At 48.9% G+C, this 23,860-nt stretch overlaps 1 protein-coding gene across 3 annotated transcripts in view; it reads right to left on the bottom strand.

Moving 5' to 3' along the window:
* kcc (solute carrier family 12 member kcc) overlaps positions 1–23,860 on the bottom strand; it is a 449,856-nt gene that overhangs the window by 154,152 nt on the left and 271,844 nt on the right. For all 3 annotated transcript variants that reach the window (XM_075668661.1, XM_075668651.1, XM_075668642.1), the window contains 2 exons: positions 18,875–18,957; positions 11,728–11,835 (listed from right to left, as the gene is read on the bottom strand). In XM_075668661.1, the coding sequence (XP_075524776.1) occupies positions 11,728–11,835; positions 18,875–18,957 (191 nt within the window). The remainder of the gene's footprint in view (positions 1–11,727; positions 11,836–18,874; positions 18,958–23,860) is intronic.

Here is a 23,860-nt window from a genome sequence, read left to right as displayed (position 1 = left end):
TCCAACTTATCCACGCTGAGGACGTTGATGAAAGGACTGCTTCTCATCGAGAACGAGGAATATGGGTTTATTTACAGTATTTACATGCAGTTCATCAGTCTAGCATGACTGCGAGAGAGAGAGAGTGTCAGTCTAACATGACTGCTTGAGAAAGTGTACTGAGCATCCGCACAACAGCGGTTTATAAACACTCGGTCCTCCCCGATTCCAAGGTGGCGGAAACGTTCGTCCAGTCATCGTAAACACGCCGCCTCTCCGCGGGACTTACGCACACACACACAGGTTCATGGTCCGGAGCCGACGTCACACGAACTACGTAGAACTCGGGGCTTACTGCAAGAACGGTGCGTGGGAAGGGGTCCACGTCGACGTTCCCGCGGCGCTTCCCCACTCGCGGCAGACCAGGACGGAGGTGGCGAGTGCGGGCACAAAGCCTGCTTCGTCGACCTCGGCTCCAACGACGCAGAGTGGAGGTCGCCCGTATTGTTCTCGACACACAGTCGACTTAGTCACGCCGTGGCTAGAGGTTTGCGGCGGCGCTCTAGGAAACCTTGACGCCCGTTGTCGCAACTGGCTGGCAACACTTGCACCTCAGCTGGGCCATTCTTAACAGCGCACGTTAAAGAACCACAAGTGCCCGAAATTAATCCGGAGTTCCCCACAACAGCGTCCCTCGTAATCAGATCATTGTTATGGCACGTAAAGCCCCACAACTTATTTTAATCTTTTTAACAGTCTTCAGATCGTTAACTGGTCAAGCAGTTTATGAGAAGTGTGGCGATAAACCTTAAACGACAAGGTGACAAGGTACGGCAGAAATTGTACAAATAACATTGAAACAGACTACCTTTAAACATACTGACATTGGTGAGAAAAACGTTTGATTTTCTAACAGCACTCGATTCTTCTTTTACGACCAGGCGCGGACGCATGATTTCGAATTAACCAAAAAGTCGCAGTTTCGCCTTTAGCACCGATTGCGATAGCAAATTAGTGGACAGGTACACGAAACAAGAATAGCAGTTTAATCGGCCGCATAAACTTGTAAACATAGGCATCCTAACCAAATGAATAAGCATGGTGTCACGCGCACAAAAGCAAACATGAACACATCTCACCCGATGACCGCAGAAGCTCGCTGTCGAAACGCTGGAGTGAGCAAACGCGGTAGCAGCTGCGAGCGAATTGAACGTCGGGCTGCGTCTCGCATCAACGCAAACTAGGCTCCGAAATCACATAGCGCGGCGAACTTTGCCCCTGTCGCAGATGGCTTTCAAGATACAGCGGCCCGGGCGGGCGGGCGCGGCCGCCCGATGTAGAACGAGCCTCGCTTCCCGTTGCTCCACCTGGAGCCAACGCGCGGTGGAAGACGGCGCGCTTCCTCCCCGATTTCTTCCGCTGCGTGCGCGAGATTGAGCCGCGAACGCCAGATCCCTCTCGCACGCTTTCATTCACCCATACAGCATACGGCGCGCGACGACGATTTTATCACCCTTGGACTTTATACGAAAACTCACGGCGACGCAAAAATGCGCCTGCAGTGTTCATATAATTGAATTATATATATATATATATATATATATATATATATATATATATATATATATATATATATATATATATATATATATATATATTTCGTGCCCGTCAGGATGAACCGAAAGATACTACGAGCAGTTTTTCTTCTTTCTTTCATGATGGAATTCAACTCGGGCATATAGGTGGTCTATAGTATAGGTCTTCGTTTAATTCGTCAAATCATGTACGTCGGAATCGAAAATTAAAATAGGTGTTCACCAGCGACCCTCTTAATTCGAAGCGCGCTAATTGGTAATAAATTTCAATGTGGAATGAAAGAGAGCGAGAGACGAAGCTAAAGTGCGACATTCCTTGGAGCGTCAGCAGCTCATGCAGCAGCGGCCGCTCACCATCACTGCAGGAGTTAAATATAACCGTACTCGAGTCCCCCCCCCCCCCCCTCCCAGCTTCTTGATTGAACAAGAGGAGTTATCACAATGCCAGCAGGTCCAAAGGGATCCGGGAACAAAGAGAACAAATAGAAAAGCAGCGGAAATTACCCATCACTTTAATAATGAACCTGAATCTCTGTTCCAGATCAGTCACGGACTGCCAAAGACTGAGCAAGGAAAATAACAAAAGACATTTGAGCTTGAAGTCCATGCCCAAGGGGGTGCGCATTGAAAGAGAAAATTAAATATATCCGGCGTAGCAGGCAGTGAAAGAAAGGCGCAGGGATGGAGAGCCAAGATAAATCTAAGGGCACACTCAGAGTGCAAGGGTGCTTTGTAGTTGTTGGCACTCGGGTAATTTCCATCTTTTTCTTTCTTTATTCAAAACTCATTCCAGAAGACCGAATCGGATCGTTTCTTGCTTCAGCGTTCGCGTTTCCTGTATTTTCGAGATGCGTTCATAAAGTTCGTAATATGTTACCTTGAATGAGTATATATTAAAGGAATACGGATTACAGCGAAGTTTCATGAAGCTGATCCCCTTCCTTTGAGAAGCATCAAAAAAAAAAAAAAAAGAGCCGACGACTTTCAGAATTTCCTCATTTTGAGGGCTGGAATCGTTAAGTTTTAGGAAACACGCCCCAAGTCATCCTGCAAACGGTTTTCACACATTTGTCTCCTCAGAGGAAGATGACAAAAATCGTTGGCCGGACGTGCAGGGTAAGCATGCGCTAGTCACGGAGCGGACGGAAGCTATAGATAGCTCTGCTTAGAAACCTCTCCTGGCGCGATTTTGTCCTCGCTTTTGTTTTCGTAATTTCCGTTCTAAACCGCCGAAAGAAACGAATAAATGAATACGGTACTTTGTTGTTGATATTATTATTATTATTATTATTATTATTATTATTATTATTATTATTATTATTATTATTATTATTATTATTATTATTATTATTATTATTATTTGCTGAGTGAACACCTCTCTAGATCATACTGATGCATACATCTCGTTCTTGTGCAGCTGTAACTTTTCAATGCTGCTTTCTTCGGGAAATGTTTTCGGAGCACCATGCGGACGCTGCAACGGCGCACTGCGCTCGTACGACATTTGTAGCGTGGCGAAACTATTGATTGGCTTGCGCTTATGCTGGAGGCCGTTCCGCGCCCCAAAATTCCAATATTTGGGAGCCACTCTACGAACTGACCGTTGTGCAGCGCTTACGAAGAAGAGGGAAAAAAAGCTTTGAATAACGAAGTGGGTTCGTTCGTTAATTGCATGCAGGCTGCCTTATTTCATTCCACGCTGCAGACACTCGCAAGCGATGCGAAAGATTCGAGGCGTTTAAAACAACAACAACAGCAACAACAACGACGACGACGTACAACAACCTATTAAGGAATCAATAAGCGAGAACGCGTCGGATTTCAGCGTTAATTACATGAGCTTATAAGGCTCCCATAGTGTTCATGGATTCATACTTAAGACTCGTACAATGTCAAGACAAAGCTGTAGGGTAATGTGCAGTCTTATAGCTGCATGTGCTTACAATAATAGTTTAAGCACATAGAAAACGGCTGGCTGTGCAGTCTTGACACGATGTGCCAGCAGCGCTCCCAACACATATGGTATGTTTTAGCGAACACTGTCCCAGATTTTTAGCAATGGAGGATTCGAACGAAAATAACAATTTCCGTCGACCAAAGTTTGGTAGCAGTGGCCGAAATCATAATTTGTGCAGTAATCTCCTGTATTTTTACAGAGCAACAAAAGCTCACTCATTAATTTTTAATTAATGACATTATGGGACATGGCCTATTTGCAGAATTGAAGCCAGCCAGTGCTCAAAGCATAACATTTTTCTAAAAACTTAGTGCCTGCCACCAGTTTAGAGAAATACGTACTCAAAATACGCACTCAGTGAAAGGCATTGGTACCCCAGTTAACATTTTTCAGTACCGCATTTTTCGACAATGTCGAGACATTGGCTAGAACAGGCGATGCATTTCGCTGCTAATTTTGAGCATGCATTCTTCGAGATTGGCGCAAGGTACAGAGTTTCTATCAAAATGCTACGCTTTCAGAACTGGCTGACTTCCAACTCCTTTACGTATATATATAATGTAAATAAAAATTCCAGTACAAGTAAAGAAAGAAAGAAACAAAGAAATGAATAAATAAATACTAGTCCACTATAGACATTATTTAAAAGTTAATTTGTGAATTTCTGTTTCTGAATCCCATTAGAGATTATAATGCTGTGATGTCCGCCGCTGGATGAGTGAAAATTCTCATTCCGCCTCATATTTGTACTAATGTCTTGAAGGGGCAGCGCAAAAGAACGAAGACAGAAGGGAGGAACACACAGGACTCCTTTTGCGCTGCCCCTTCAAGATGTTCAACCAGTACCGACTCGCCCAAATGTCGATCCTTCTCTTGTAATAATGTGGTCAAGGAAAGAATCATCTGGCAACCTCGTCAGGCGTTTGTACTACGCGACCGTGCGATCGTCGCGTAGCCGAGAAATGCCGAGGGGCAAGAAGCGACCTGTGCCACGTACGATAACATGCGGCCGCACGGAGGTCTGTGCAATATACAAAATGGCGCCGCCGGCTGGCACAGTGCACGCGTTTTCCGCGAGGGGCCAGTCACACGTGCGAAGACGCGCACGAAGGACGATCGATAGGGACGGCGAAAGCTAGACGGAGTACAGCGAGAACCAGTTCTCGCGACGCGCCTCTACTGCAGCCACCGACCGCAATGCGTGAAACTAGGAAACCGCAGAACCGATCACATGGCCACGAACGGGCGATCACGGCAGACCACTCCGCTGGTTGCGCAAACTGCGAACGTCCGGAGCTGAACAGTCGACGACGCACCGGCGCACAGCCACCGGAAACACTGCGCTGGCAAACACCGACACTTCCCCGGAAGGAACTGGCGACTGCGTCAACACGAGGGCAGAAAACTTTCAGCTGGGAGCCACAGTTTGCGAACAAGCAGGGGATTTCGAGGAGCGCTGCCTGCAGACCTCCTCTTTCGATCGCAGCGTCCGGACAAAGAACTTGTCCAATGCATACGAAATGACGCCCGCCGAGGAAGCTCCCGTTCCGTGTAATCGGATGATTGAGGAGCGCTCCGCAAAAGCTGCCCGTGAGGCGGCTGCAGCTGCTACGGCCGCAGCCCACCTCGGTATGGCTGCGGTGAGCGCTGAATAGGCCCGCGCCGCATACGGGCTCGCTAATCAGACGGCGCCGCCCTAAGAGGCACTAATGCCACGCACGACAGTCGCGTGGTGTGCAGTGTCGTCCGGATAACGTTCCGAGGCTCTCACCTTTCGAACTGCTACTTCCCGCGCCATTCCACCACGCCTGCAGCACTATACATACACATTTATTTATTTATTAGTACCTCAAAGGCCCCATTGGAGGGGTATTACATGAGGGGGTGGAACCTCAGCAGTACATTCCTTCTACGGATGATCTGAATGACGATGAGTCGATCTGATCAACGATGGCGTTTGGCAGGTCATTCCAGTCCCTTGCTGTATGGACGAAAAATGATGACAGATGCGCAGAAGTGCGGGCAGGGGGCGGGTAGACGGCCTTCCCGTGATTGGTGCGATTTGAAATGCGATGGGCGGGGCTGATAATGGAGTTCAGAGATGGATGATAAAAGAATTTATGAAACAGACACAGTCTGGAAATTTTTCGGCGGTTCGCTAAAGTTGTGAGATGAGCATTACGTTTTAGTTCAGTTACACTTACATGATAGGAATAGGCGGAGAAAATGAAACGAGCTGAGCGATTTTGTACATATTCAAGAGTAACGGAAAGTTATTTTGATGAGGGTCCCAGATCGCGCATGCATATTCTAATTTGGGGCGGATAAGTGTTAAGTAAGCAAGGGATTTCACTGATGGGGGTGCTAGTCGTGGGATTCGTCGAAAGTAACCGAGGACGCGATTTGCCTCGTTAGTAACCTGTGATATATGAAAAGACCAATTTAGATCAGGTGTCAAATGGATGCCTAAATACTTGTAAGTTGATACTGAAGCGATTTTTGCATTCCCGATTAGACATTTTGAACATGGTCGTGAGTGACGTCGGTGGAATGATAGCAGAGATGTTTTTTTCACAGTTAAGGACATTAGCCATGTATTACACCAGGTTAGTACGTGCTGAATGTCAGACTGAAGAAACAAAATGTCATCGGCGTTAGTAATAGGCCGGCAAATAACGCAGTCATCAGCGATCACAACTGGAAGAAACTGACGTTACCGCTCACACTACTCACGTCCCATTTTCCCAGTCGGCGACGGACGCTCACTGAACGACACGTATGTCGTGGGGGCATAGCTCTAGTGAATACTGCCCGCGCCTTAGCAGACTCATTAGCCTCGTTTAAACGAGCCCTTTTCTTGTTTTCTTTTGTCGGTTAGAGTTCGTAGGTTCGGCTTCAAACTACTAAAAAAGTTAGTCTCCCCGACAGTGAAACAGGTGAATACATTAGTATTCCATGAACGCAGTAATCGCCATTCTATCCGCTTTTCTGGCGAGACCTAGACTGAGCTTTGAAAGAATGACGAAGACAACGCCAGCGTAGCGAACCCTCATTATGCGCAGGTTCTATGATGCGTACATATTTATGAATTTTGCTTACTGCACTTGGCGAGCGGTAAGCACTCGGTCACCCTATTAATTTTCTAGTTCTAATTATCTTGCGTAACACTGATCCTGACAACCCGCACGAAGAAAGCTACTTTACGACCTTTTACAATGCCGATTATTGGTATCTTTAACAAACGACACATGGTTCCACTAAAACGCACTCATAAGGCGATATACGGCCTCGATGTTAACGGAGAGCGCACGTTACAATTATATGCAAATGACTACGCCGGATGCATGGCTGCTCATTAAATAGTCGCTTAGTACAGTGGCGTCCCTGCATTCCACATTCGTCGGAATGCCCGTCGAAGCGGCCAATCAAATCCGCGACATCATGCCCGTGTAACAGAACGCCACTGCCGCTAAGGGCCTGCGCGATCGGTAGCGCAGTATTTGGCGAAGCGAAAGCTTATTTTGCAGCTGCTGCGGGAGCCCCAATCCTTTGGAGAAGACTGCACAACGACCGCGGACGACCGGCAAAACACCTCGTTAGTCGAATCCACAAACGGTTCACACACACACACACACACACCGCGCGCCACTGGCCATACGGCGCGCTAGACAGAAAATGCTCGACTGAGTAACACGCAGACGGCAAACGCGGCGTGTGCGGTACGCTGTAATCCACTTCCTTGTGCCCCGCGAGAAGCAGCTCAAATCGTTGAACCTGAAACGGCAGCGCCCCTTCGGCATGCAAATGAATTCTTGCGCCTTTTCCACACGGCGCTACGGAGCCCGGCCGCGCGTATGCAAAGCAGCGCAGAACCACCGCAATTCTTTTCTTTCTCCTTTGTCGCTCGATATGACGCAGGATCAGCGCTCCGCGCGCTCATTAAAGTATTATACTACGACCTTCGCGCGAGCTCGGGCACATGGAAATGCGCGGAACACGTGTAATTATAGAGCTTAATGCGAACTCTCGTGAATCAAGCTACAATGCATTAGTTGTAGGGCGAAGCGGAAGGCGCACGACGCGACTCAGCCCTGCGTCGAAAGTTACAAAACATTAACCGATCGCGAGCGGGGAGGCACGAGGCCCATTTTAACGGAAGCACAGGGAGGTTTCCAGCCCTCTCGAAGGATAAGTACGAAAGCCTCGCGGGAGGCACTGTGCTGGTTATTTTGCTGTGTTCCAGCGCTGGTCCTGGAGCTGGCTCTGCCGAAGACACTTAAATCTTAATAGGTATCCTTACGTCACTGCAGGTCTGCCAATAAGAGACGTAAAAAAATGGTGGAGTGTTTCAGTCGGCGTTAGACCTACGTAAACTTCGAATGCAACGCTGACGCGGTCGCGAAGCACATGAACAGGGCACGGTCTGACGCGCTTACATTCAAAACTCTGTCTGTAACGACGGTGTACAACATGACACAAGCAATTTGCTATTTTTTATTCCACACCCAACGCACAGCGGTCAGAAATACGCGTTGCATTTTTACAATTTTTTGCGATGTCTTTGCCAGCAGCGTATGGAAAAAACTGGAATATCAAAATTTTCGAATACGAATCGAACATCGAATAATAATATGCTACTGAATTTATTAGCAAGTTGGCTTAGTTTAACATGGTGAAATTACATTGTCATCGTTAATAAAATTTAACTAGTAAGCCGTTATACTAAAGGATTGTGTATTTAGCTCATGTTAGCTTTGGAAAATTGAATAATTTCTGCTGTTCCTTATTATACCGCATCAATTTCCCGTAAACTAAGAGGCATTTGACCCTGTACCAGTCGTCACTCATCACTTTTGCTGTCAAGCAATAAGCTCAGGACTGGGGGTGGAACCTACAAAAGAGTGCACCCCCGTTGTTCGCAAACCCGTGCCCTTGCTAATGAGAGGCTGGATTTCCTGCACAGCTTATGCGTCCAGTGGATAAGAGTGTATTACAGGCGAAATTTCGCCAGCACCACGAAACTATAGCAAAATTCCGCACAGAATCAGACGCACTTTCTTACATTAGAAAAAATAAACGCTAAGAACCATGTTTGCTCCCGCACAGGCAGCAATATGTTCCATTTGTTTCGAATATTCGTATGAAATGGAATATTCGAAAATTTTCCAATCGAATACGAATATTAAAAAATATCCATATTCGAAATTTTCGAATATTCGCACATCCATAGAAAAAAGCAATCGATGTTGCCATCGATATCTTCACATAGCTAAGCCCGAAGGCATACGGAGTGACGATAAGTTATACTACAGACGAAACATCAACGAAACGCCTACTCGTGCATCAGGACACCGCTTACACCTCTAAGACACAATCACGAAGTAAGTTTTGGAGGACGAATTTATCACCTGTCCACATTTAAATACGTAAGCATTTCTATGCCTACCTAGCGAGGAAACCCGTCCGTCCGTCCGTCCGTCCGTGCGTCCGTCCTTCACGTAAGACTATCGCTTTCAAGATAGGGCCCGCAGCAGCGAGCGAATTGACCTTCGTGCTGCCTCTAGCTTCAACGCGAACTATGCGGCGTGACCACAGCACACACGGAGCTATTAGCACTGGGCCCGCACTGTCTCCATTGCAGATAGTTTTGAAGATAGCGTCCGCGCGTCTCGTTTCAACGCGAACTAAACGGCGAGAACACAGCGCATACGGAGCTACCAGGGGCGCTATAATGTAAAGCTATTCCAAACTTTTCTATTCCAATTCTGCAATCATTCCTCCGCCATTGGCCAATAACATTTTTAGCCACCCCCACTTCACGTGTCTGTCACGCGACGTCATGAAAACCGTGGTAACTCCCCATCTGATATGATGCGAACACATTGATTATGCATGACTGCAAAGAACACAAGAAGAATAGTTATTTCTGATTCGACGCCTTTTCGCCGTTAGACCTCAGCTATTGGTCTAAAGTTTTAGGGCTACACCCACTTCACCTGCCTGTCATGCGACGTCACAAAACCGCGAAAACTCACCGCGTCAAAGTGACGTGTACGCGTTAAAGATGCATTAATATGCCAAACAAAATTAAATTTTTGTCTGAATAGCCGCAGGCTGTCCAGTTCCGAAAGGAATAAAAGATGGCTGCCGCCGATCTCACATTCAGTGACTACTCGCACCTGCCGGAGAGCATGGGTTTATTTGTGTGCGTGCCCGATGCGTGCGTCGGCGGTTACGCAAATATGGCGGCAGGAGATTGGAATAAAACATATTGGAATAGTTTTACGTTATAGGGCCCCAGCACTCGGCAAGCCCTATACCCATCGCAGATTGCTTTTAAAATAGTTGCCCGCGCGGACTCGCCATACACAGCCGCCGCCCCCGGAGTACGGTTCATCGCCATATATCTTCCTCCGTGTGTAGCCAGTATATACGATGTAACAATTCTATTCGACCCCCCGCGGCATCGAGTCTGTGCGCGTGAACATGGGAATTCCCGCAGCGAACACAGGAGCGGTGTGGAGACTCGTACCCCTGCAGGTCCCGCCACACAGCGCCCGGCTGAGGGTGCAACCAGACAGGGGTGCAACGTCCTTGGTTAGGTCGGACCGGTGAATGCGCGCTGAAACACCCATCAGACGGTTTCCGGCTAGAGTGGCTGGCATTCGAGCGAGCAGCCATCGGGCCGTCACGGAACCGATCCTCTGACCCCGGTCCATCATCCGCATGAAATCGCTCCAGACAGCGCGGGTGCTGAACACCGACTCTATCGGCGGCGGGTTTCTAGCATCTTCGGGGCGGTTCATCATGGTTGATAATGGTTCGACGCGTATGAATAAGGCGCTAAAGAACAATAACGGCTTGTAATGATCGGAACATCATCAGCGCACCTAGCGGTACCTGCAGTAGTTTGCTTACGTCATCAATTCACCTTGCGCCGCCGTCCTCAGCAGTTCATGTCGCCGCAGCGCTGTCGTTTACTGGTCGCATCCAGTTTCACAACATTGATAATAAAACCGGGCTGTGTGGTCATAAGTGGCACAATGCTTTCTTTCTGGCTACTTTCGTAAAAATAAGGCGCTTTGAGACCTTCGAGTGCACGTAAGACAACGAAAAAGGCACCAAAATGAAGCTTCGAACGAAAAGGACGCCCCAAGTTAGCGTAGAGCTATGCACGGAGCAGCAATAATGCGTAATTATACGAAATGAAACCCTGCTAAGTGCGCCCGTTACAAGTGCGCATGTCTAAACCCGGAACCGGAAGCGTGGCTTTTACTTAACGAAAGCCGACCCCGAAGACAGTGCAATCTAACAATGTGGGCCGATCCTGAAAGTTCTAGTCTAAACAAGAAACCACAAGGTACAGTAATGCGCCCAAGAATAACTTGTCTTTCTATACGTCAACCGTTAATGAAGAGCCCTCTTCTAATTTTTTTTTCCCTCTATCTACGAGCTGATGTATTGCGGCTGCGGCCCGATATTAAGCTTCGGCCTTATACGCGCACACTGAACTTTGTGATATGGAGGAACCGGATCTGCACAGTGACACATGGGCGAACGAACCGTTCGCAAGGCTGATTATTCTCCGAATACAGACGATTCGGGAAAGTCTCAGAAATCACATCCACGGTAAAGTTCGGTCGAAAGAGTCCCGACTGCCGTTGAGTCATTCGCAGTACTAACTGCCAGTGACTGCGAACGACGATCCACACGTCAGCCCGAGCTGTTCGGAGAACGGGTCGAGTCGGGCTGTCGTTTCCACGGAAGGTCGTGTAGTGCTTAATCTGTGAGACACAATGCGCAAATGAACGCGCTGGATTTATATAGAAATTAATCAGGAAAACAAAGCAAATACAGTGGATTTCGCCTATACGAAACGCACTTAAACGGAAATTCTGGCTAAACGTAACGATAATAACTTTGGTTGACCGTTCAGAGGCACAATGTAAACGAACTTGGCATAATGGAACGGAACGTTTTGTGAACTGGCGAGCACACCCACCGAGGCGCGACGCGAATCATACTAACAAACAAATCAAAAGTGCGCGGAGGGCGCAACGTCTGGAATTGGCACGAAATCTGGCGGCAAGTTGAAGGTGTGAACTGCGAAACGACGATGCCTGCCGGTATTGCCTACTGCGGCAACTTTCAAAATCCACAAAGGAACGTGCAGAGCGCGCTCGGCGGCACACTCACCTTAGGAGCAGCCTGGGCCTCTTCCCCCGCGACAGACGGGATCGCCACTTCGTAGTTGGCCAGGCTGCTGAGCAATGTAGCCACCCTTGGACGGTCGGGCATTTCCTCCTGCAGCGGCGAAGAGAGATGCACGATTAGGAACACTGCTGCCGCGTCCAACACGTGCACTTGTAGTCTCTATCCACCTGATCAGATCCACGCGGCCGGCACCTGCGCGTTTCGGAGCAAAATGAATGAATGAATGAACGATTTTTATTGAAAAAGGGGTGGCTCCTTGTTGTAAGTCGGAGGGCAAGAAGATGAGGAGGGTATAAAGAGGAGGGGCGGGAGTGAACCCCACCACCAACGCCGAAGACGAGACGCTCCTCAGAACGTCAAAAACCCCGGCGGAAACGAAAGTTCTCATCTTGGCCGAGAAGACGCAGATCCGGCCAGCCATGCCAGTCTCCAGGATGTTACGGCTGCCCCCAGTTGTTACGGGGAGGGGTGCTACGGGAACAGGTGTTTCGGCGACTTTCAACAGCGTCTGCTTGATGCTCGAACCAGATTGACCATCGGAGAGGGTCCGGTAGGGAAGACGAGATGAAGTAAAAACAAATAACATAAGTTTAATACATCGTTAGGGGTGAGCGGTGCACTCCAAGACAAAAAGTACAGAAACGTTCCGCGTGCGTGCTCCTGCATGCCAGGGCAGAGAAGATCTCTTCATGGCGTCTCGCTGGCCTTTTTATACGCTACACCATCCGGGCAACCTCGTTCTCTCTTGCTCGCTGGTAGAGGGCCTTGTCAGCACACTGGTCAGTCCACACAGAGGAATACGGAGCAAAAACACTCACTGGTGTAGAGGCGGGGAGCGTAGGTCACGTCGGGTCAACACACTGGTCGACCCACACAGGAATTCGGAGAGAAACCTTTCCCTTGCGTGGAGGGGGTGAACGTAGTAGAGAGGAGAGTAGGATTTGCACTGGCGCATAATCCCGTCGCACACATATGATAGACAAGTCTTCTCGCGTTGACGGGCGTGACGATTAGGCACGTCGAGTCAGGCTCTTGGTATCCGTTCCATTCATCACCGCACACAGTGAACCATAACAAGCTGCCCCGCCACCGAAAGAGATCCCGATGGGCAGGGGAGGACATCCACTGGCCAAAGGGATGACGTAGGTCGGTGCTTGTAGTCGTCATTGGTTGTCGCACAGTTCTCTGGAGCACGAAACACTGTGGGCGTTTTCCCACGTCGCTCAACGTCTCGGTCCGAGTCTCGATGCCTCAGAAGGGTCTGCAACAGTTTCTCGTTCATAGCACGCGTCGTCAGAGCTATGCCGAGACTCAGCCGCTCAGTCAACAAGCTCGAGACAAATTCTTGCTCAGCTCTGCCAGCCTTATTGTGACGGTTTTAGAGAACTTACAGCAGCACTAAATACATACACGAACTTGTTATACGCTCCATGAGGCATCACTCAACCCAACTGCGTAAACCAAAATAAGACCCTTACAATCATATGTCAGGAAAACAAAAAAACAAAAAAACACAAGTTTTGGGAAACGTTTGAGGCTGATTCTCGATCTCAGGGTTTCGCCTCAAGCCGTTGGCATTGCCTCTGAGAATCCTCTTTTTACAACGTATCTCAAAAAAAAATATTGCTGTAAAGCGAGACTCAAACGCAGGAGACGGTCATTCTTGGAAGGCGTTGTCTGCAACCATTTGAGAGGATAATGATTCGTTTCGATGATGAACCTCGAGCCCACAATATAGCAAGGCAATTTTTGAACAGCCCATACAAGACATGAGCATTCTTTCTCATTAGCGCTGTACGCCTGTTCTCGACTAGTGAGTTTCCGACTTGCGTAAAGGACGGGGTGTCGCTCCTCGCTCTCTTCCTTTTGGCATAATACGACCCCCATGCTTCGCTCGCTCGCATGGCATTGAAGCATAAATCCCCTCGGGTAGTCCGGCGATCTTAGCACGGGCTGACTCGTCAGCGCGCTTTACCAGGGCGTTGAAAGGAGATTCTTTTTTTTTTTTTTTCGTCCCAGGGGACACTCTGTGGCTCAGTTTTTCGAAGACCATCAGTTAGAGCGCTAGCTAGTTCAGAATACCCAGAGATGTAGCGCTGATAGTACCCGGCGACCCCTAAGAAAGGTCGGATGTCGGTCTTTGTGAGCAGCTGCGGGGAATCTTGTATCGCAGCCACCTTTTCCTCAGAGGGACGCGACGACCTTGTCCGATTACGTGACCGAGAGAGATAACTTCCGCGTGCGCCATTTGGCATTTTGGTGCCTTGACGGTTAAGCGTGCTTCACGCAAGCGGGCCAACACTCCCCTCAGATATTGCATATATGCTCTGACCAGAATCCAGAATACACCGCGACATCATCTAAGTAAGGCAACGCGACTCTACCTGTCCTCGCAACACTTTGTCCACAAGGCTTGAAAAACAGTACGGTGCATTATTCAAACCGAAGCTTAGGATCTTAGGGCGGAACGTTTCAAACGGTGATATGAAGGCGGAATATCTGCTGGCCTACTCTGTGAGCGGAACCTGCCAGTAGCCTCGAACTAGATCCAGGGTAGAAATGAATCGGGCGCTACTAATTTTCTCGATGTGCTCTTCGATGTTTATATAGGATAAATCTGATTTTTAGAGATCGCGTTTAGCCTGCGGTAATCTACGCCAGGACGCGGATCCTTGCCCGGCACTTCAACTAAAATCGAAGGCGAGGTGTAATCGCTCTCGCAACATTCGATCACACCTAGAGTCAACATTTTTCCCCACCTAAGTACCCATAGTCTCACGTTGGCACGGTGACCCTCAATAAGCCTTTGAACGTACTGGCTCCGAAGAAGTGTGCTAGAATGTCGTGTGTAAAAACCGATGTCCTTCCTGGCCTATCTACAAGTCCTGAAACTCCTGCAGGATTTCCTGCAACTCCGTCATTTGTTAAGCTCTAGCTGCGCTTTAGAGACTAGTTCCCTAATTAATTGTTCCCTAGCCTATCCGTTAGTGACTGACACGAGTCCCGGCAGTTCTATATATACCGGAATCTTTTCGGGAATGTTTACCATTATGCTTAGAATTGCTACGTGTTTCTTGTAAGGCTTGAGCAGATTACAGTGATAACCCTGCTGTATCTTCCGCTTTCTCGGCAGGCTTATAATGTAGTTAGTGTTCTACAGTTTCTGAACCACGTTTGCGGGACCTTCCCACTGCACCTCGAGCTTGTTTTTCTGCGATGGCCGCAGAATCCTTACTTTAGTGCCGACTTCAAATCGATGGGTCCTGGCTGTCCGGTCGTTATACGCCTTGGACTTATGCTGGGTTTTAGACATGGCCTCTTCTGACAACTTCTGCGCCTTTCTTAAACGTTCTAGAAGCTTAGTACGTACTCGACCACAACTGGGTCCTCCCTGCGTCCTTCCCATGATTCGCGGAGCATGTGTAGCGGCGATCGCATCGAGCGGCCGTATACGAGCTCTGCTGGCGAAAAACCGGTAGCTTCATGCGGCGCTGTCCTCAGCGCAAACATATATAGTAGCAGGCAAGCACAGCTCCCAGTCTGTCTTCCTGTCAAAGCATAACGCCCTTAACGCGCGCTTCATAATAGATTGTAGCTTCTCTACGGAACTGGACTACGGATGGTACACTGAGCTATGAGTGAGCCTCACCCCCCATCGTTCTAAAGAGGTCTTGGTTAGAGAACTAGTAAACACGGTGCCCTGGTCGGACTGTACTTCCGCAGGAAAGCCAACTCGCGCGAATATCGAGAGGAGCGCATTAAGTATATTTCGACCGAACTAAGTTCTTTAAGTGGACCGCTTCGGGAAACTTAGCAGAGGGGCAAATCGCTGTCAAAATATGACGGAATCCCGAGGCTGTTACTGGAAGTGGCCCTACTGTGTCGACTACGAGGTGGCCAAATGGCTCAGTGATGAGCGGTATTAGTTTCACCGGCGCTCTTGCTTTTTCAACCGGCTGCCCCACACCCTGGCATGTGTCGCAAATCTTTACAAATTGCTCTGCGTCGCGGAAACAACCTGGCCAATAATCCTCCTGTAATAGTCGATCCTTAGTTGTCTTGACACCTAAGTGACCAGCACAAGAACTTCCGCGCGACAAGCGCAAAATATCCTGTCGATACGCCCAGGGGACGACCGGCTGGTCAAATGTGATACCCCTGCGATCCAATACTCCCGGCACAGTAGCCGCCTCTATCACAAAAATTCACGCTTTTCCGTGCCACACCTTCGTTTAGGTTGCGTCGGATGTTCCGCAGGCTGAGGTACCTGTTTTTCTCGGACTTCAAGGCTGAACTATCGATCTCTAACAGCCGCTGTAGCCTTCCGACGTAGGCGCTACAACTAAATCTGGCTCTTCCAATAACTCGAAGCTTTCCAAAAACTGGACAATCGGCCGCTTTCTGTGCAGGTGCTGCTGGAACACCGCCCCCATCGCCTGTCGGCCCATAAAGCGGTGAAGGCACTTTTGTGTTTCTTAAGGACGACGGGTTTGTGCGACCACCTGTGACTATTAAGGCAATTTCTGTAAAACCGCACGCGTCAGCGAACTTGCCACAATTTCATTCTTTCCTTCCCTCCTCTCTCTCCCTGTGATCTTTGCTTTCCCCTTTCCCATTCCCCCGGTGTAGGGTAGCCAACCGGACGTTATTCTGGTTAACCTCCCTGCCTTCTTCTTTTCTCTTTCCTCCTCCTCCTCCTCCAATAACTCGGCTGCTGCCACTACCGGGACCTATGCCTGTGCGTATACAAACTTCTGCTGTTCCAACGCGGCGGCATTCGCGATCTCCCGCGACTGCATTTGCAGTCAACTCACGAGCTTTCGATCTTGTTAGTGCCATCATGCTAGCCTGCCGAAACCTTAGCCTTTTCTAACGCAGAATCTGATCCGACCTATTTGAGAACAGGTAAGGGCACTGCGGAGGAAGCGTAGGCGATACGGCAGCTTCCGTCTGAAGTTTGCTTAATCCAGCCGCGTTCACCCGTAAACATCTCAGGTTCCACATAAGAGCTGTGAACCACGTTCATAGTAGCCGCGGAGATGCGCAGTGTACGCGACATTTTTAAACGTTTACCTCAAGGTCGCGAATGTACGGTTCGAGCATCGTCATGTTCTCGTAATTGCAACCGACCTATGAAAACACTACCTTTACCTTTTTACATCGCGCAGCAATGTGCCCTGGTTTGTGACAGTTGTAGCAAAGAAGGGTTTCCTCGATTCCAGTTTCCTAACTTCAGGGGTCCCTTCCGACCCTGAAGTATTCCATTTAGAGGTACCCTCAATCGTAGGCTCGTCCTTTGTTTTTTCAAGCCCTTGCTTCGGCTGCCGAGCCTGCAATTGGGATCGCTGACTTCGGGAGCCCGACGCGTCATAAGTTATTCGGCTAGTTCACCCGCCGTGGTTGCTCAGTGACTATGGTGTTGGGCTGCTGAGCACAAGGTCGCGGGATCGAATCCCGGTTACGGCGGCCGCATTTCGATGGGGGCGAAATTCGAAAACACCCGTTTACTTAGATTTAATTACACGTTAAAGAACCCAAGGTGGTCGAAATTTCCGGAGTCCTCCACTATGGCGTGCCTCATAATCAGAAAGTGGTTTTGGCAACATGCCAAAACATGCCTTCACAACGGGTTCATTTCCGGATTACTGCAACATGTGGCCCGTAATAATTATTTAGAATGTTAGCGATTTTTTTTAAAACAAAGGATACGTCCGTGATCCACCCAGAGTTATTGCGCCCGTCGGTACGAATAATGTCCTAAAATAAATATAAATTTAAAAGAAAACATCGATCCCTATCTCCGCAGCAAGCATTTTTTTTTTTTTTTTTTTACTGAAACGGGGTGAAACCTGAACCTTAAGAGTACCTTGCACTGGCTAGTGGGTGCCCTAAGACACTTTTCAGCGTCGCCGACCCCAGTGGCTAGGGATGCGAAGAAAGTGAGACGACATTAAAAACGACAGGGATCCACATCCCCCTTCGTCGTTCGTTTGAGTGTTACGTATCGAGGTTTGCCGAGCTGAAGCGCGGGAACATTCGCGCTTCTTATGTAGACCGCAAGCATTCAGATCTCAGACACTCTTTCCTCGAGATCAGCGATCGGGGTTGCCACGACGAATATTTATCGCGTGCCTTCCAAGTTGCTTCCACCGCTCGCTTTGCTTTGTGTTAAAGCAGCGGTTGCATTGCTGCTATCAACTGTGGAAAGCGTCAGCGCAATGTGCCCATAGGAACAGTGCGAGGGCATGTGCCTTGCAAGAGGGGAATAGTTCGGTCCAGGAACGATGGGATGACTTGCTTCTCTGCACAAAGGTGAGGAAGTAGCGGAATAATGCGCCTATCTCAGCATCCCTGTTAGACAGACAAAACGAAGAAAAGCGACATCATTTGCGTAGCCAATAACGTGCCTACCCTCAGATGCAGACCATGGCAACTGCATAAAAAAAAATGTCCTCCGACGGCTTCACTCATACAGTGCCTCTGCGAAGTATACAAGAAAAGCGCTCGAAGAGATAGAGAGATGCAAAGGCAGGGAGGTTAACCAGACTTAAAACCTCCGGTTTGCTACCCTGCACTAGGGGAAGGGAAAGGGGAAGTAAAAGACGGAAAGAAGAGCGTGACAAAAATAAAAGCGTGAGAACAAAAATATGAAAAGGGATGAAATGGGGTACACCATTATATCGGTACCAGTACCGACCGCTTCCGTCGGTCAACATAACTATGATTTAAAAAAAAACAGATAGCTTTAGTTACTTCTAAAACACTTCACACACGTTTCACACTTCACAACGTCTCAATAACGACGCCCTCAGTCGTTTTATTTGCCATGTGAGGGATCTATATTACCATTGTTTTCTTCCTTTCTTTCTCTTGTATAAAGCAACGTACCCAGTTCGCTTCGCGAGTCGGCATCAAAAAAGTTGGTATGGCTAGGAATAAGGCGGACCAAGATAGCACATGCCATTTACCGATCAGAAAGCTCTATAACTCCGCGTCTGCAGAAGAAACGAAAATGCACTCAAAATGCGCCCGCGTGATGGCAGTTGACGCCGTGCCGTCAGAGACCACGCTCAACACAAGCTCGTTTGCACACTTTGTAGCACACGCTGAACAGGAAGAGAGCACTTACGTGGTAAAGGTAGAGGTTCCGTTCATAGCTGGACAGGCCGCCATCCTGGATGATTGGCCGTTCGTCGCACTGCGCAGAGTCACCTGCACCAGATAATAACAAAGGAGTATTCGTCAGTGCGCAGGCGGCATAAAAAATAACAGACTAGAAGCACCAACGAACGCGCAAATTAGCAAAGCGAAAAAAAAAAAGAAAAACGAAACGAAGCACATCGTCAGCAAACGCACAAACTCTTCTTCAATAAGCCTTACTAAAATATTAGCAACCAATATAGAATACGACGGTGACAAGAAAAAAAAAGAAAATGATTATCAAGATAATGAACGCTTTAACAATTGCTATACGTATACTGGCTGCAAGCGCCTGCAGCAGCCGCAAGATCCCTACAAAAGCCTCGCGGATCTTAGACGGCGAAAGAGCGCCGCGTATGCAAGTAAGAAACAAAGCAAAGTTTGCGCCTCGTTAATCCACACACCCGTACCCATCCCAAGTTGGTTAAGTATTGATGCAGACGTGTTCGGTTGGCCACTACGAATGATGGGCGAACGTTCTCCGCGCATACATCTTCGGGCCCGCTCGCTGCGCAATTGCTCAACTAAGATTTATTTACGTGCGAGGCTCACGCGACATATTACCGCGGGTGAGCTCACTCAGCCATGGACGTCTGACGGTTTGCGTATAATCTCAGTCGGGAGCTTACGAAATAAAAGAAAGAGAATAGGACGCCTCCCTAAAGTTTTGCAACTTACATGGCTGTCTCTCAAATTAGTGCACCTAACAGTGGCACGGCAACATGGGGAGCAAAAGTTGGCTATTGACGGGTGTTTGGCTGACGCTTGAGCGGTACCATCTACCGCACTGCATAAATCGTCAGGCTTGTGCTGTTGGATCTGGAGGACGATCCCAATTGCTGTCTCCCAGATATTGGACCTTGCCGTTGGGTGCGGGAGTTGGCCGAGGTTGAGGAGGACTTTGAGATGAAAACTGGAGGTTTATTTACATTATTTACAGTGAGAGTACAAATAAATTAACAGTCATAAAGTCATTACGGGCCGGCAGCAACTCGGACGCTGCGGCCCGTGGCAAGAAGCTCGAAGGAGATGAATGAAGGAATGCTCTCTTGTTGCTCCCGGTCTCTGGCTTTTAAGCCCTTCGGTGTCGCGAAGTCACGTCACGTTCGGCCAATCGGCGAACCCGCTCAGGTGTCGTCATTTTCGGCCAATGGTAGGCGCCCGTGCGATTGTGTCACACCCAGCGCCGAGGGTCACTCCTTGGGCTCCAATTGTCCGAGGGCTTACTTCGCTCTGAGGTATTGCCTTGCTGGCTTGCAAGCGCCGTCACAATAGGCGGAAGTGGGCGACGTTTCAGTGCTGCAAAGCAGCTTTGTTCGGGACCTGCGTTATCTGGAACCGTGCCAGGCTCCCACTACACTTTCGGGAAGAGCCAAGCAGTGAATAGCTCCACCTGCGGCGCACGAGGTGGGGGACGCCAACTCGTTTGCACGTGCCGCGCCTCGGGAACGGGGTAGATGTGCTTCTGCGTTCCTTAATTAGCTGTGGCGCGATTCGATGCGGTCTGGCGAACTCGAAGGAGGCTCAGGAAAAGGTCCCGTATCTAACAGTGCAAAGGTACTGCAAAATTGTGCGCGTAGCCACGCACTCCACTGCGGATGTGCTGCCGTTGCATGCACTACAGCGACTCTCATCTTCCTCACGGTACTGCAGCCAATTTCGAATCTGCCGTGCACCGCTAGGGTCATCTGTAATACAGGCAATGGTAGCTACTTTGTAAAACAGTAAAATGAAGAAAGAAACCGTTCAGAGGTACTGGCCCCTTATGCATCGTTTGTGGGAAACTTTACCACGATATGGTTTTAAGAAGGCCTTGCCGTGGGGGCAGTCAATCACTCTGCCAGCTTTGACAAAGCGCTATCACTATTAACTAGAAGCGTTACTGCATGAATTATTGACAGCAAAAAGAGTGACAGCGAGCGAGTGAAGAAATATTGGAAGAGATTCTCCAAGGCGAGAAAGTGGGTAGTTTGGTAATGCAAGTTGGTCCGCTTCTCCACTTTCTCCAGGGAGATGAGCGACAGTGAACGAGATATGTACCAAACAGGAGCTATTTAATGCACTCAGACGAACGTAAATAAAAAAAAATGTCAGGCCCGAAATGCAACAACAACAACAAAAAATGTCAAGGGAACTTAGTCATCCCTACGTGGATGAATGCGAAAGCACTGCGACGTCTTCCCCATGACGACTCGTTTTATGAAACGTAACGGTATTGTTTTCACGTTGCATTGTATCAATTTTTGCATCCCGTGCCTCGGCCTCGTTCGCGTACTGTGGACGTCCAAAGGAGCCGGGCGCAGCCGTACTGACTGAGAAGTCGAAGGCGAAGGTTTTGTCCATCAGAACACACGACAGAACTCCCCAAAAGGCAATATATATACGAGTATAAGCCGGCCACCGGCGCGGCCTGTCTCTGTGAGACCGTGACCGTGAGACCGTGAGTTGTATTGACCTTTTCGCGGCGATCCCATGGACGCTGCCATGTTTGATCACGTGGTGACACGTCCATTGCTTGCCTGAACTGCCTCCGTGTTTACAATGGGTATGTATGACGTCGGTGAGGCCATATGGTGCGGCTTAAAAACCTGTTTCGGGAAATATCGTATCGGCGACTGGGTGGACGACACGAAGCACTGGCTACAGCTTGAGAGAACATGCAAAGGCGCTTTCGGAGGTGATTAAGCTATTTCTAAACGGCGCGATGGTGCTTGGTGCTAAACGGCGCGATGGTGCTAAACGGCGTATATGGTGCTTGTTCTGAAGGCGGGGATAAATAGGTGTTCTAAGCTGTCCAAACTTTCCGTTCATCAATTGAATCAGGATTAGTGTGTTTGGCTCTTCGTTCTTTATTTGGCAAATATTTCTAAGCAGCGGCTTGTCAGGTTTCTTACTCAGTAAAGTTGCTCGGTGCGGCCAGTATCTGATTCTTTTTTGTCTAATCTCTCGCGGGTGTGCTCAGTTCCGATAGATTTGTTCTTACTGCGCACAAGGCTTGAAACGTAGCCATTATGTACATAGTAATACTTCTTAGCAAAGATGTATTATCGCTAGTAGCTCACTTACTCTTGTTGACCATCACGAGGCCTTCAGCTTCGACCATTCGCGGGCGATCGGTGTATCGGTCATTTATAGTGCGTATATATATATATATATATATATATATATATATATATATATATATATATATATATATATATATATATATATAATCGAAGTGTGCGCCCATTCACTTATTAATAACGTCGGCATAGAGTGGGCTTAAGTTTCCGTGCCATTTGGGGTAGACTTGTGTGCGCGAAACTTACTATGACAGGAAGCGGCGCTGCTCCTTCTGTCATTGTTTAATGAGCGGTACTCACTTTTGCCGACGTTCCGGGGCTGAGGCACTTTCTTTGACTGTTTGCGATACAACGCTGGCGGATGAGCAAATTTTTGTATCCTCGAGGAAGGCCGTACATCTCGAAGTGCCGGTAACACGTGCGGACAGTTGCAGCAGCGGTCCGCGAGCTTGGCCACAGAGATTCATTCCATTCCTTAATATTCCAGTCACTATTTTTGCAGCCAACTACTGCACACGTCTTCAATCCACATGATTCAATCCGGCATGATTGGAGGATAGTGCGTTAGCGAAAACTCTGTTGTATCTCCAACAACTGATCGTACAGAAGCAAGGTGGCAGCGGTAACGGTTTCGTATTCGTGCGCTGTCGCTGAGGCCATGGGCGGCGCGCCACCGAAGGCGTCATCTCGTTTCGCTAGAACTGACTGCTCCGCGAAAGGGGCCTATATGGGGTACCCTCCCATATATTTTTCAACGTCCATGTATCCCCGCTGGTAGCTCCGCTGGTAGCTCAGATTCACAGAGTGTAACGGCTGCGATGTTTTTGTAGTCTCCGTCGAAGGTTCGTCTGTCGGAGCGCACGACAGAACTCACGGAAATCACTGCACCGACTGGCAGTGGGCCAGTGCCGTCAGTGCCTTCGCAGAGGGAGGGGCAGTATGGGAAAGCTGGCGTGATGAGCAGTATAGGAGCTATGGGAGCCAGCCAGAGAGGACGACGAACGCACGAGCACTGGAACGAGCGCGTCCCTGTGACCACTTGACTTTTTCTACGATCTTCGGCCACCCCGCCGGATTTTCCACTTTATCAGCCATATAACGCATTAAAAAGATAATGTGTGTGTGGGGGGGGGGGGGGCAAGAACAAGTACATTCACGCGATCAAGCAACCACGAGCGCAGAGTACAATGCGGGCAATAAGATTGGGCGCTTGACGGCAGCTTCTCACTGGAATGAGAGAGAGAGAGAGAGAGAGAGAGAGAGAGAGAGAGAGAGAGGGGGGGGGGGGAGGGGGGCATACTGCGGGGGACTCGGAGCCCAGTGACCGCGGACCGGCGTGCACAAAATAAGATGCAGAAGTGCCGCACAAGAGAAAAGCGAAGAAGCCCCAGGGCAGCAGTAATGGCGTCTCCGCTCGTTAAGCCCCATTAGCATGACGGGAGCAGGACAGCGGCGGTGCGTCTGCCAAACGACGCCACGCGGTCGCGCCGCCAGAGTCAGTCTGCACCCCACCAAGAAAACACCGCGAGGAAGGCGCAACTCTACGATGGAGGAGAAAGTCCATGAGCATAATCCCTGGAACAAAGATGCTGCGCCTGCATGAATAACTATAAAAGCGATCCGCGTATAAAGGCAAAGTAACCCTTATGATAAGGGCAGCAAACAGTATTGCACAAGAAGAAAAAAAATGAAGATACCAAAATGGTGATGAGCTGTCTCCAAAGGGTCGAAGCTTCTAGCGCAGCTAAGTGAATTTTAGAGAGCGCCACACGCAGGAGGTGCCGGTTATAGTTTCCACGGTAGGTCGCAAAACGAGAGTGAATACGTCCCGTGCTTGGGCCCTAGCAGTTCGG

This window comes from Dermacentor variabilis, chromosome 1 (assembly GCF_050947875.1).
Source record: "Dermacentor variabilis isolate Ectoservices chromosome 1, ASM5094787v1, whole genome shotgun sequence".
In the NCBI taxonomy this organism is placed as follows: domain Eukaryota; kingdom Metazoa; phylum Arthropoda; class Arachnida; order Ixodida; family Ixodidae; genus Dermacentor; species Dermacentor variabilis.
Note: the sequence above shows the minus strand (reverse complement) of the source record. Positions and strands in the feature narration are given on the sequence as shown.